Source organism: Piliocolobus tephrosceles, chromosome Y (assembly GCF_002776525.5).
Source record: "Piliocolobus tephrosceles isolate RC106 chromosome Y, ASM277652v3, whole genome shotgun sequence".
Lineage (NCBI taxonomy): Eukaryota > Metazoa > Chordata > Mammalia > Primates > Cercopithecidae > Piliocolobus > Piliocolobus tephrosceles.
The window spans coordinates 25,263,887-25,277,257 of record NC_045456.1 but is presented as its reverse complement, the minus strand read 5'-3'; the positions used below and the strand labels follow the sequence as shown (position 1 = coordinate 25,277,257).

Sequence of the window (13,371 nt, the reverse complement as noted above, 5' to 3'; positions counted from 1 at the left end):
TAATTACGTTTTTATTAAAATATAACTAATTTAAAAATCATTAAAATATCCCCCTAATTAAAATAATTATATTTTCTATTTTACATTAAAATATAATTGTATTGTATGCTTATAAAAATATAATTTATTGGATATAATATTTTATGTGAAACTATATTTTATTTTCATTTTAGAGAAAAGGAAAATTGAAAGTTCCTAGGAGATAAAAAATAGATAGCTTTAAATTTAGTTGCTCTTAATTGAGGTACTCTTCTTGTACTTAATAGATTTTGTTTTCATATTTTTATTTTTATTTTTTTGAAACACAATCTGGCTCTCGCTCTGTTGCCCAGGGTGGAATGCAGTGGTGTGATCTCTGCTCACTGCAACCTCTGCCTTCCGGGCTTAAATGATTCTCATGCCTCAGCCTCCCGAGTAGCTAGGACTACAGGAGTGTGCCTCCATGCCTGGGTGATTTTTGTGTTTAGTAGAATTGTGGTGTCGCCATCACATTTTCTTAATCTGAGTAGAGTTATTGGTAACTTTTAAAGAGTCTTAAAGAGTACCATCACATAATAATCACTAATAGTTTTTCAATTTAGTATTTAAATTGTGTTTCCTTTGATATCTAGTACTTTAAAAAATATTGAACAAAACCCCAAATTTTATCTGTCAGTCATCAGTAGAAATTTGCTGTTTATAATCTTGGCTGGTGATTTTCTATATTAATATGAAAATATTTTTATTAATCATAGTCCTCAGATTACAGTGCTAGTGGAAAATCTAGAGGAAATGTGTAAGTTATTATTGTTTGTTATGGTAGGAACATAAAAATTTTTAGTAACCCAGACATTTTTTCTCCCTATTTTTCTTGACCACAGGGTGAGTTTTGAGTTTTTCTGTATGCTTAGCACTTTGTGAAGCAAATTAAATCAGACACATAAATATTAATTGGTGTCTCAGTTTTTACTTGACTATTGAGAAGATTCCATTATACCTGTCAGGCATCTTTTCAAAACAAGGTTGTATCTTAATTTAATTGCCCTAATTTGTTTCAGTGGTAAATTTTAGTTTTGTTTATACATAGGGTAGCTTATTTTGTGTAACTTTGACATGCAGTCGCATTCGAATTTAGTTTTTCTGTTAACTTTAGTTGTGTACAGTGTTTCTTTTTTTTTTTTTTTTTTTTTGAAAGTTAGGAAAGCATATTTATATTAAAGGGAGACTATTGTTAGGATTATTCCTTATTTAAAATATTGGTCATCTGTTAATGATAAATAATAATAATGAAGTTAATGCTTTGCGGTAGAGTTTTCGTAATGAAGAACTCTAGGGTTTGTAAAATAATTTGACCTTAATTACTTGTAATACAAAACTTGAGAGTTCCAAACTTTGACTTGATCCACCATTCAGGTTCAGGAGAAGCTGAATCTTTTTTTATCTGCATTGCACAACAAAGTGTTTTGAGCAAACTGGCTTTATTACTCAATGGAATCGTTCTATTACTAAATAGAGCAAGTGAACTAAGTAAGTAGCATTTAGGCTTAGAGCTAGCACTGTTACATAACATACTATTAGCTTTTGCACAGTGTGTGCCTTAATACAATAACATTAAAAGAGGTTAATTACCAAAAGGGGCAGGTGTAAACTTTGGTCTATGGCATTTTTATTATATTTGAGCAATTTTTTTTACCGTAAATAGAAAGATTATGAACCAGGACATTTTTTTGCTTTTTTTTTTTCAAGAATAAGATACATTGCATGTTTTGTTATAGCACTGAAATGTCTCATTATTGTAAAGGATGGTTGTAATTGTTTACTTCTTGTAGAATTTTATAAGATAATATAATGAAAGATGCTTAAAATTACAGTCTCAGGCTCATGCCTGCAATCCCCGCACTTGGGAGGCCAAGGAGGCTGGATTGCTTGAATTCAGGAGTCAAATACCAGCCTGAGCAAAATGGTGAAACCCTGTCTCTACCCAAAATACCAAAATTAGCTGGGTGTGGTGGTGCCCACCTGTGGTCTCAGCTACTGGGAAGGCTGGGGTTGAGAGGATTGTTGGAGGATGCAGTGAGGTGTGATCCTGCCACTACACACCAGCCTGGGTGACAAAATGAGACCCTGTCTCAAAAAAATAAAATGAAGGCCAGGTGCAGTAGCTCACACCTGTCTGTAATCCATCACTTAGGGAGGCCAAGGCAGGTGGACCATAAGGTCAGGAGTTGGAGATCATCCCGGCCAACGTGGTGAAACCCTGTCTCTACTAAAAATACAAAAATAGCTGGGCATGGTGGTGCATGCTTATAGTCCCAGCTGCTTGGGAGGCTGAGGCAGGAGAATCATGTGAACCTGGGAGGCAGAGGTGGCGGTGAGCTGAGATTGTGCCATTGCACTCCAACCTGGGTGACAGAGTGAGACCCTGTATCAAAAAAAAAAAAATGTAAAATAAAATAAAATTAGTTTCAATAATAAACTTTTATAGCTCTGTAAGGAAAGTAGTATTCACGAAGGTCTTTCCCTGAGTCATATGAATGTAAGGCATTTGGGTGTGGTTTGGTTTTAACCTTTTTAGCTAAAATTTTCAAACATTACAGAATACTTTATTGACTTCTCAGATGAAGGTAATTAACCAGCTTTGGTTTCATGGAATTTTTTTTCTCTGCTTTTATTTTTTTCAGTCTCATCTACTGCCTTCTGATTTAATGCTTCTAATGTAATTTGTGCTGAAAAAATGATTTGCTAAAAGTTATACTTAAAAAGTTCTTAAAGCTCTGCATAAGGACATTGGGTGTTAGTAAGACACATAGGCATCTGATAATTTGTCATTATTTAGGGCTCTGTTGAATATTGATTTAGCTTTTCAATTGGAATGTACATATCAAAGTGAAATGGGGATGCTGTATTACATTTTTACGTAATGACACTGGTTATTGCCTCAGCTAAAATAGTCTTGTGGAGTCACAGAACTGTGTAATGTTAAATTTGGAAGAGATTAGGGGAGTAAACCTTTGTTCACTCTCATTTTATGGATGTAGGAAGTAAGTCCAGAGGAATAAAATGTTTTCCTCAAGGTGCCATGTAATTATTATCAGAGAAAGACTTGCCACTCAAATTTACCCTGTGCTTTTTGTATTACTCTGGATTACCACAGAGGAACCTAGACACATTGCATTAGAGGGAAAGTATTTGGTGACTGGACTCAGATCTGTGTTTTGGTGCATTGGCTTTCTAGTTTTCACTTTTTGGAAATGGAATTGGAAAATGTTGATCTGAGAAAATACTGCTATTTCTTTCTTTCAGCATTAGCCAGATTTGTCTGATAATCTGAAATTGGTTTGAAGAAAATTTCTGTCTTTTCTATTAACATTCATGTTCTTTCTGGTGTCTGTTGCTGTTAACATCGTTATTAAGTGTCTTCTTCATCTCACCACTCCCCTCCTACACTGCAGTTTGTATGCATCCTCTAGATATCTGTTTCAGTTACTGGCATTTCTTGTATTTCCCAGCGCATTAATGACTCGAATATTCTGTAGACATGTTTCCATACCTCCCTTATATGAATCTGTGTTCTTAAATCACTCTCCCATATAAGTAAATTCCAAATTAAAATCTCTGACTTTAAGTTAGCTTATAATTCAGTACCACATCTGGTTCTTTTTACCGAGCATTACCAAAGTCCTCACATCACATCTAAATTGGCATTTTTAAAAACCCTCTTCGTGGTGTTCTCTAGGAACTTTCCTGATTTGTGTGTGTGTGTTTTCTTTTTTTCATTTTTAAGTGATACTGCCATTTTCCCACTGAACCCAGCTTAAAACAATTGCCCTCCGACCCCTACTCTGTAATCACATCATCACATCTTCATTAATCATTAGGTTTGATTATTTTCCCCCATCTTTTTCTTTCTTACCATTTCTGTTTTTTCCTGTATAATTCTTTGCCACTGTCTGTATATGGTTTTGTCTGCCTGTATTTATTTTCATTTCAATCATATTACTTGCCCTTTAAACTACATATCTCAAGTTGATAGCCTAGATTTAAAAATTTCCATTTGTAGGTTCAGTAATATTTGCACATATTTTCCAAACCTGTATGAAATGCCTCTTCTCATGTTTTCTGTTTTAATCTGTGGTTCCCAGCTGTCGGGATACACAAATTAGAAGAGATTGAGTAATCAACCTATAGTACCTGTACCACTAAAGATATTGAAGGATTTTTGCTGTTTTGTATCATCTAATGTCATAGTAAAGTGAAATTATACAGATGGTTTCTTGGTAACATATGCGCACACATGGAATTCCTCCATCATAAAGAATATAAAGTTAAAAACTTTATGTGTAGAGAACTACATGTTGATAATCATTTTTACAATAGATTTACTTTTTTCAACAAGTCACACAGTTAACGAAGAGTGATAGTGTTCTGAGTGTTATTTAATGGAAGGGGAATATTAAATCCTAATATAAAAGTCATTATCAAAGATATTTTTCTCTTTATATTTAACTCTATTCTTATGATGTAAGAAGCCTGAGGTCAGACTATGTAAATAGAGAGCTTTATGTTTAACCCTCAATATTATAGTATTGAAGAAATCTCCAATAGTTTCAGAACAGTTTATTAATATAACATGTACTAGCTCTTTCAAGACAGTATTTAACATCTAGTTACAATAGAGATTAAAATAAATCACATTGATAATCATATATACACACATATATATGCTTGCCCATTATTTTTTCTTCTTTGGAATACAGTTCATCTTTTTGGTAAATAAATTATTCATGGAATTGTATTTATTTATTTATATTTTTTCCTTTTAGGTGTTACTCAAGTATTGGGAAAGTTCAGGATGCCTTTATATCTTACAGGCAATCTATTGATAAATCAGAAGCAAGTGCAGATACATGGTGTTCAATAGGGTAAGGCTATGTATATAAAAGCAATAGAAGTTTGCTTGATATACTGGATGACTGAAACATCTAATATACTGTATAGTAATATAAAATTAACTGGCTGGAAGTAGTAGTGGCTCATACCTATAGTCCCAGTACTTTGGGAAGCTGAGGCTGGTTGATTAGTCCAGGATTTCAGGACCAGCCTGAGCAATATAGTAAGACACCATATGAAAGATGAAAAAAAAAAAAAAAAAAAAGTCAGGCATGGTGGCATGTCATATAAAGTCCCAGCTATGCAGGAAGCTGAGGTGGGAGGATTGCTTGAGCTGGAGAGGTCAAGGGTGTGGTGAGCCTTGGAAACGCCACTTCACTCCAGTCTGGGCAACAGAGGGAGACGCTGTCTCAGAAAAACAGAAAAATAAACAAAAGAAAGTAACCAGTTAAATTTGACAGCATTCTTTTTCTTTCCAGTGTGTTGTATCAGCAGCAAAATCAGCCTATGGATGCTTTACAGGCCTATATTTGTGCTGTACAATTGGACCATGGGCATGCAACAGCCTGGATGGACCTAGGTACTCTCTATGAATCCTGCAATCAACCTCAGGATGCCATTAAATGCTACCTAAATGCAACTAGAAGCAAACGTTGTAGTAATACCTCTACGCTTGCTGCAAGAATTAAATTTCTACAGGTAAAAATCTTAAATAGTATATTTTAAATGACACGTATATTCCTATAATAATTGGCAGGAGAAGGGTGGCTGGCATGTTTGTCTATTTATGTTTTGATGTTACCTTGTTTCCATACTTTGTAATATTTTGTGGTATTATTTTTCATTTAATTTTAAGTGAAATTGCAGTATGTAAACTAAGTTATTTTGCATATTTATTGATACATATTTATATTTTACATTAATATGCGTGAACTTTTTCAGTATGCTATCTACATTTTGTTTCGTAGCATTGTAGAGAAAATAACACAAATGCCATTTTTCACTCTTGCTTAAAATTTCATGAGAAGGTATCTATGAGAACTGAAAAACAGAACTTGTCTTTGTTCTGATTCGCACAAGAATATTCTAGTTGCCCTTCTTATATTTAACATCTACCTAAAATCCCCAAATTTAGAATTTTTTTTTAAATACCTATAACACTGAGGAAGATTTTGTGGACTTGCTCTTACTCAAGTAGGCTTGTATTAAATTTGCTTTTCACATAATTTTTCCTAGGCTCAGTTGTGTAACCTTCTACAAAGTAGTCTACAGAATAAAACTAAATTACTTCCTAGTATTGAGGAGGCATGGAGCCTACCAATCCCCGCAGAGCTTACCTCCAGGCAGGGTGCCATGAACACAGCACAGCAGGTGAGAAGTTGGGTTATATTCTGTAGGTGCCCAGCTTTAAGGGTTTTTTTTTTTTTTTTTTTTTTTCACTCTTTAGTAATCAAATTTATTTTACTAAGACTTTAAAATAGAGAAATATTTTTAATTAAAAAATAAAACTTTTTTAATTCCAAAAAGTTTTAGAAAATCAAAATAAAATTCCCTCTGATATGGGAAGAAATACGGGTGTCAGTTTAAAACCTTTGTATATTCTCATTATTTGAAAGTTATTTCTTAAGTGACTTTTCTATAGTTGTTTATTAAGTTTAAAAGATGAAACTTTTCTAAAGAAGACACACATTGCTCCCTTGATGATTCATTTGATTATAATTTTGAATAATTGCCATCAATGATGTCCACATAGTGTTGAAAAGTATATAAAGTTTTATAATTTGAAGAAGTGAATTAAAATATGTAGAACCATATTTTTGTCTAACTTCTGTGATCCTTAGGCTTATAGAGCTCATGATCCAAATACTGAACCTGTATTAAACCACAGTCAAACACCAATTTTACAGCAATCCTTGTCACTACACATGATTACTTCTAGCCAAGTAGAAGGCCTGTCCAGTCCTGCTAAGAAGAAAAGAACATCTAGTCCAACAAAGGTATATATACATTTTAGAGATATGGAAAATCCCAATCAAAAATGAAACTAACTCTTCTGAAATTGTGCCTGGACTGTATTTTAAGCTTGTGGACATCAGAAAGTGAAGCAGTATTTCTATTCCATAATCTTTGCATCACATTAAATATAGAAGGTAGGGAAAAGTTTGTGTTCATCATGTCATTCTATTCATTTCCCTGCTTTTACAGTTTTAACATAGTTTTTACCATCACTTCTGATGTTGAAATAAATTGAATTTTGAATAGGAGTAGACCACTTTTCTACCTTTTTGAGACCTAACTTAAATATGGGCCTTTTTTTCTGAATGTGTACTTTTATGAATTAATTGTGCATTTTTAATAATTTTAATGATTTAAAAGGATAAGTCATATGTATATGTATATATATACCTATTCCAGTTCCTTGTCACTTGGTTCTCACTAGTCATAACTAGAAGTGTATGAAATTAAGCAAATAATCTTTTACAATAAATTTTCCTTAGAATGGTTCTGATAACTGGAATGTTGTCCAGAGTCTTTCACATCATCCAGTACAGCAAGTTTATTCGTTGTGTTTGACACCACAGAAATTACAGGTATGAATTTCTTTGACAATCTTTCCCCAATTTGAAAGCGGTAAAAACAGTAAACATTGTTTTTTAGGTATTAAGTGTCAAATTGAATGACAGTTAACTAAGTTAATATGAATGTAATTAAAATAAGCCCACATTTTCCAGAATAATAGGAATTAGAATCCATTTTGTGAGAGCAGAGGAAACTTAGATTACATAAGGTGAGGGACCTTCCAGTTTCTGTCTCTAACCACCTATTTTTAGTTTTTCATGGACAAGCAATGTTAACAGTTTTTTTCTAGACATGTTAAGTTGTGCATGTACAAACAAATATGTTTGTGTATTGCTATTTTTTTGAGACAGTCTTGCTTTGTTGCCCAGGCTGAAGTGTCGTGGCATGATATCAGCTCACTGCTCACAGCTCACAGCTTACGATATCAACTCCACCTCCTGGGTTCAGGCGATTCTCCTGCCTCAGCCTCCCGAATACCTGGTACTATAGGCATGTGCCACCTTGCCCAGCTAAATTTTTTTATTTTTAGTAGAGACAAGTTTTCACCGCGTTGGTCAGGCTGGTCTCGAACTCCCGACCTCAAATGATCTGCCTACCTTGGTGTCCCAAAGTGCTCAGATTACAGGTGTGAGCCACTGCGCCTGGCAAAGTCTCTCTTGTGTGTATTTTGTTTTTTTGTTTTTTTTTGGGTTTTTTGAGACAGGGTTTCACTCTTGTTGCCCAGGCTGGAGTGCGATGGTATGATCTCCAGTTCTCTCTTTTTAAAATAGAATTGTAGGAACACTTTTACATATATTTTAGGATCTCAGTTTTTTTGGATCTTCCTGTGTCTGTGTATTGCTTCTCTATTCTTTTATTTATGATTGCATGGGGCAAATCCGTTATTTAAACAGATCCCAGCTATTGGTCATTTACATGTTTTTCAGTAATTCTGTTACAAATAATGTTGCATTAAGCACTTTTATTATAATGCATTTTAAGCTAAATAGCTTTGTCTTTGAATTTTTATTTCCCCATAATACATTTAACTAAAATTACACAAAACAGCTTTCCTCAGAATTTTAGATTTTACTGCCTTTTTCAGACTTTTTTTTTTTTTTTTTTTTTTTTTAGAAAGGGTCTCTCCCTTTTGCCTTCCTGGAGTTCAGTGCCATGTGATCTCAGTTCACTGCAACCTCTGCCTTCCAGGTTCAAGGGATTCTTCTGCCTCAGCCTCCCAAGTAGCTGGGATTACAGGTGTGTGCAACCACACCCAGCTAATTTTTGTATTTTTAGTAGAGATGGGGTTTCACCATGTTGGCCAGGATGGTCTCGATCTCCTGACCTCGTGATCTGTCCTCCTCGGCCTCCCAAAGTGCTCATATTACAGGTGTGAGCCACCATGCCTGGCCACTTTTTCACACTTCTTAAAGGATTTTGAGCTTGACTAACATTGGTTAAGAATCACTATTGTGGCCGGGCACATGGCTCACGCCTGTAATCCCAGCGCTTTGGAAGGCCAAGACAGGCAGATCACAGGGTCAAGAGGTCAAGACCATCCTGTCTAACATGGTGAAACCCTGTCTCCACTAAAAATACAGAAAATTAGCTGGGCATGGTGGCACATGCCTGTAGTCCCAGCTACTCGGAAGGCTGAGGCAGGAGAATGGCATGATCCCAGGCGGCGGAGGTTACAGTGCAGCAGAGATTATACCACTGCACTCCAGCCTGAGCGACAGAGCGAGACTCCGTCTCAAAAAAAAATCACTATCTTAACATTGTTTAGGAATTGCTGTCTTTCATCGTGTAAAGGTTCTATCTGTATAGTCTTTTTAGTGAGGAATTGCCTTATATTGTCTTAAATTTTAGATTAAACTTTGTATTCGCCTCTTTTCTTCTAGCACTTGGAACAACTGCGTGCAAATAGAGATAATTTAAATCCAGCACAGAAGCGTCAGCTGGAACAGTTAGAAAGTCAGTTTGTCTTAATGCAGCAAGTATGTATAATATTTTTATTTTCTCTAAAATTTATCAACATGTTGAGAATATTTCTTTACAAAAGTATCATTTTAGAGGATATTAATGCTAACTTATAGTTTCTGTGTATACTTCATGGAATGTATATATCTGAGTTTCACATATGTATTAGTAATGGTCAAATTTTTTAAAAAGGAAATATACTCAGATTAACTTAGAACCAAATGATTGATTTGAAGGATTTGACAAGAATGTAAATTGAATGGAAATTTGAAATCTTCTGTTTGATGACAGAAAAAAAAGCCTGTAAGTTTTTGAATCATTATTTATAATTTTTATCTGCTTTATTTTGCCCTTGAGCTGTTAATAAAGGGTCGTTTCTTTATATATTGAAACACCTTTCTTTGTGTAGAAATTATATTTTAAAGTGAACCTATTGTCGAAGTATATGTTTTTTAAATTAGAGACATGAAATGTTATATGAAATTAGAGTTGTATGAACTACACATTTTCTAAGTCACAGCAGTGTTTCTTTTTTGTTTTTGAAGGTGAGACACAAAGGAGTTGCTCAGGTACGAACTACTGGAATCAATAATGGGGCAACAGCTGATTCGTCACTGCCTACAAACTCTGTCTCTGATCGACAACCCCATGCTGCTCTGACCAGAGTATCTAGCGTCTCTCAGCCTGGAGTTCACCCTGCTTGCGTTGAAAAACTTTTGTCCAGTGGAGCTTTTTCTGCAGGCTGTATTCCTTGTGGCACATCAAAAATTCTAGGAAGTACAGACACTGTCTTGCTAGGCAGTAACTGTATAGCAGGAAGTGAAAGTAATGGAAATGTGCCTTACCTGCAGCAGAATACACACACTCTACCTCATAACCATACAGACCTGAACAGCAGCATAGAAGAGCCATGGAGAAAACAACTATCTAACTCCGCTCAGGTAAAAAAAGGACTAGAGGCTTTCTTGGCTCTTATATAGTATAGTTTATCTTTATTTAGTTTGTGTACATTCTAAGAAGAAAAGATAGAAATTTAAAGAATGTCTTTGTCTTTAAAAAGTAATTTAAGTAATTGATAATCATATAAAACTTTTAAGTGGTACCAAGATCATTACAGGCCTACCTTGGATATCTTACAGGCTTCGTGCAAGACAACTGCAATAAAGTGAGTTCATAATAAAGCCAATCACACTAATTTAGTTTCATTTTTTAGTGCATATAAAAGGTATGTATATACAATATACTGTGTCAGTTTGCAATTACAGTTTCTATAAGCAAACAGCATATACATCTTAATTTGAAAATATTCTATTGCTTAAAAAAGAAAGCCTGTGATCATTAAGCAAGTCATAATTTTTTTTGCTGGTAGAGGGTCTTTCCTCTGTGGTGATGACTGCTGACTGATCAGGATGGTGTTTGCTGATGGAGTGGCTGTGACCTCTTAAGACAACAATGATAGTTGCTACTGTGATCCTCCCTCCCTTCTTTACTTAGTTCCTCTCTCTCTTCCCTCCCTCCCTCTCTCTTTCCCTCCCTCCCTTTTTTTGAGATAGACTCTCACTCTGTTACCCAGGCAGTGCAATGGGGCTATCTTGGCTTACTGTAACCTCTGCCTCCTAGATTCAAGTGATTCTCCTGCCGCAGCCTCCCAAGTAGCTGGGACTGCACTACCACTCCTGGCTAATTTTGGTAATTTTAGTAGAGATGGAGTTTCACCATGTTGGTCAGACTGGTCTCAAACTCCTGACCCCAAGTGAACTGCCCACCTTGGCCTCCCAAAGTGCTGGGATTACAGGCATGAGCCACTGTGCCCAACCGACTCTTCTTTCTTGAAAGACTTCTTTGTAGGATGCCATGCTATTTGATGTTTTACCAATGATAGAACTTCTTTCAAAGTTAGAGTCATTCCTCTTGAACTTTGCCACTGCCTTTATCAAATAAGTTTATATATTCCAAGTCGTTTATTTTTATCACAGTAGTGTTCACAGCATTTCCCCAGGAGTAGATTTCCTCTCAGAAAACTACTTTGTTTTCTCATCCCTGAGAATGCAACTTCTAATCCATTCGAAATGTTTTGTGTGATTGCAGCAATTCAGTTACTTCTTCACACTTCACTTATCAAACTTTCTTGCCATTTCATCTGTAGTTCCTTCCTCAACTGAAGTCTTGAACTCTTGAAAGTCATCCATGAGGATTAGAATCAACTTCTTCCACGTTCATTTTGACCTCCTCCCATGAATCGTGAATGTCCTTAATGACATGTTGAGTGATAGTGAATCCATTTCAGAAAGTTTTCTGTTTCCTTTGCTTAACTTTATTAGAGAATTGCTGTCTGCGTTAGTTATATATAGACTTATGAAATGAAAAGTATTTCTTAGATAATAAGACTTAAAGTCAAAATTACTTCTTGGTCCATGAGCTGCAGAGTAGATGCTGTGTTAGGCATGAAGACAAATTTAATCTCTTTTTATATCTGTCAGAGCTCTTGAATGACCAAGTGCATATTTAATGAGAAGTATTATATTGAAAGGAATCCCTTTTTCTGAGTAGTACCCATCCATATAGACTTAAAATATCCAGTAAACCATGCTGTTTTACAGCATGGGCTATCACACAGGCTTTGTTATCCCATTTATAAAGCACAGTCAGTGTGGATTTAGTATACTGCATTAAGGCTATGGGATTTTCAGAATGATAATGAGCATTGCCTTCAGCTTATAGTCACCAGCCTCCTTAGCTTTTAACAAGGGTGTCAGTCTGTCTTTTTGAGGCCTTGGAACCAGGCGTTAACTTCTGTCTAGTTAGAAAAGTCCTAAATCACATCATCTTCCATTATAAGGCTCTTTCATCTTCACTGAAAATCTGTTGTTTAGTTTAGCCACCTTCATTTGTGATATTAGCTAGGTCTTCTGGATAACTTACTGCTTTACCTTGCACTTATTTATATTATGGAGATGGCTTCTTTCCTTGTACCTCATAAACCAACTTCTGCTGGCTTCAGAGTTTTCTTCTGCAGCTTCTTCACCACAGTCAGCATTCATAGATGTGAAGGAGGGGTTTAGACCCTTTCTCTGGGTTAGGCTTTGGCTTAAGGGAATGTTGTCAGTGATGAAAGCCTTTATGCAGACCACTAAAACTTTCTTTATATCATCAATAAGGTGGTTTTGCTTTCTTAACATTTGTATGTCCACGGGAGTAGTAGTTTTACTTTCCTTGGCCTTCACAACTCAGCTAACTGGTGCAAGAGGGCTCACTTTGCGACTGTCTTAGCTTTGGACATGCCTTCCTCACTAACTTTAATTGTTCCAGCTTTGGATTTAAAGGGAGAGATGTGGCTTGATGCAGTGGCTCAGGCCTTTAATTACACACTATGGGAGGCCAAGTCAGGAAGATTGCTTGTGCCACTGCCCTCCAACCTGGGCAAGGGAGTGAGACTCTGTGTCAAAAAAAAAAAAAAAAAGTAGGAAAACCTCTTTGTTTGGAACTCAGAGTTTCTAGACATCTGTCCAGCTGAGCTGGTGATCACCTTAATAAATTCTCTTGAACCTTTTTCAGTCTCTCCAGTCTTGATTGTCCCGCAACATTTTGTGTGATAAAATAACTGAGCTTCTTACCCTACCGATTCTGACGTGTAAAAAAACTAACCACTTCAAAATAAATTTTTAGAAATAATAAATAATAAATTTTTTAAAAATAAATTTTAAAAAATCTTCAAATACTTTCAGGATGGACAGTCTCTGTTTTAGACTGAATAGTAGCTTTTTGTTCCTTGAAGCCATTTTTATTGAGTACCTGGTTTGGCCACATCTAACTTTTTCAGGCTCAAGGGATGAAACAGAATAAAAATACCCTAATGCCCTATTTTACCCAGCTGATAAAGTAGACAAAAGGGAAATGAAATAATTTAGAATATATAATATTAGGTGATGTTTTGATAAACACCTTATAGAAAAATGTATCCGA

General features: G+C 35.4%; 1 protein-coding gene across 6 annotated transcripts in view; it reads left to right on the top strand.

Annotated features, from left to right (window-relative positions):
* The window catches only part of LOC111535634 (histone demethylase UTY), a 227,888-nt gene that overhangs the window by 114,365 nt on the left and 100,152 nt on the right, over positions 1-13,371 (top strand). For 3 of the 6 annotated variants that reach the window (XM_026451716.2, XM_026451720.2, XM_026451719.2), the window contains exons 11-17: positions 4,803-4,901; positions 5,349-5,568; positions 6,106-6,240; positions 6,711-6,866; positions 7,368-7,460; positions 9,330-9,425; positions 9,954-10,349. In XM_026451716.2, coding sequence (XP_026307501.1) covers positions 4,803-4,901; positions 5,349-5,568; positions 6,106-6,240; positions 6,711-6,866; positions 7,368-7,460; positions 9,330-9,425; positions 9,954-10,349 — 1,195 coding nt within the window. The remainder of the gene's footprint in view (positions 1-4,802; positions 4,902-5,348; positions 5,569-6,105; positions 6,241-6,710; positions 6,867-7,367; positions 7,461-9,329; positions 9,426-9,953; positions 10,350-13,371) is intronic. The other 3 variants (XM_031934988.1, XM_026451718.2, XM_026451717.2) reach the window with 3 other exon arrangements.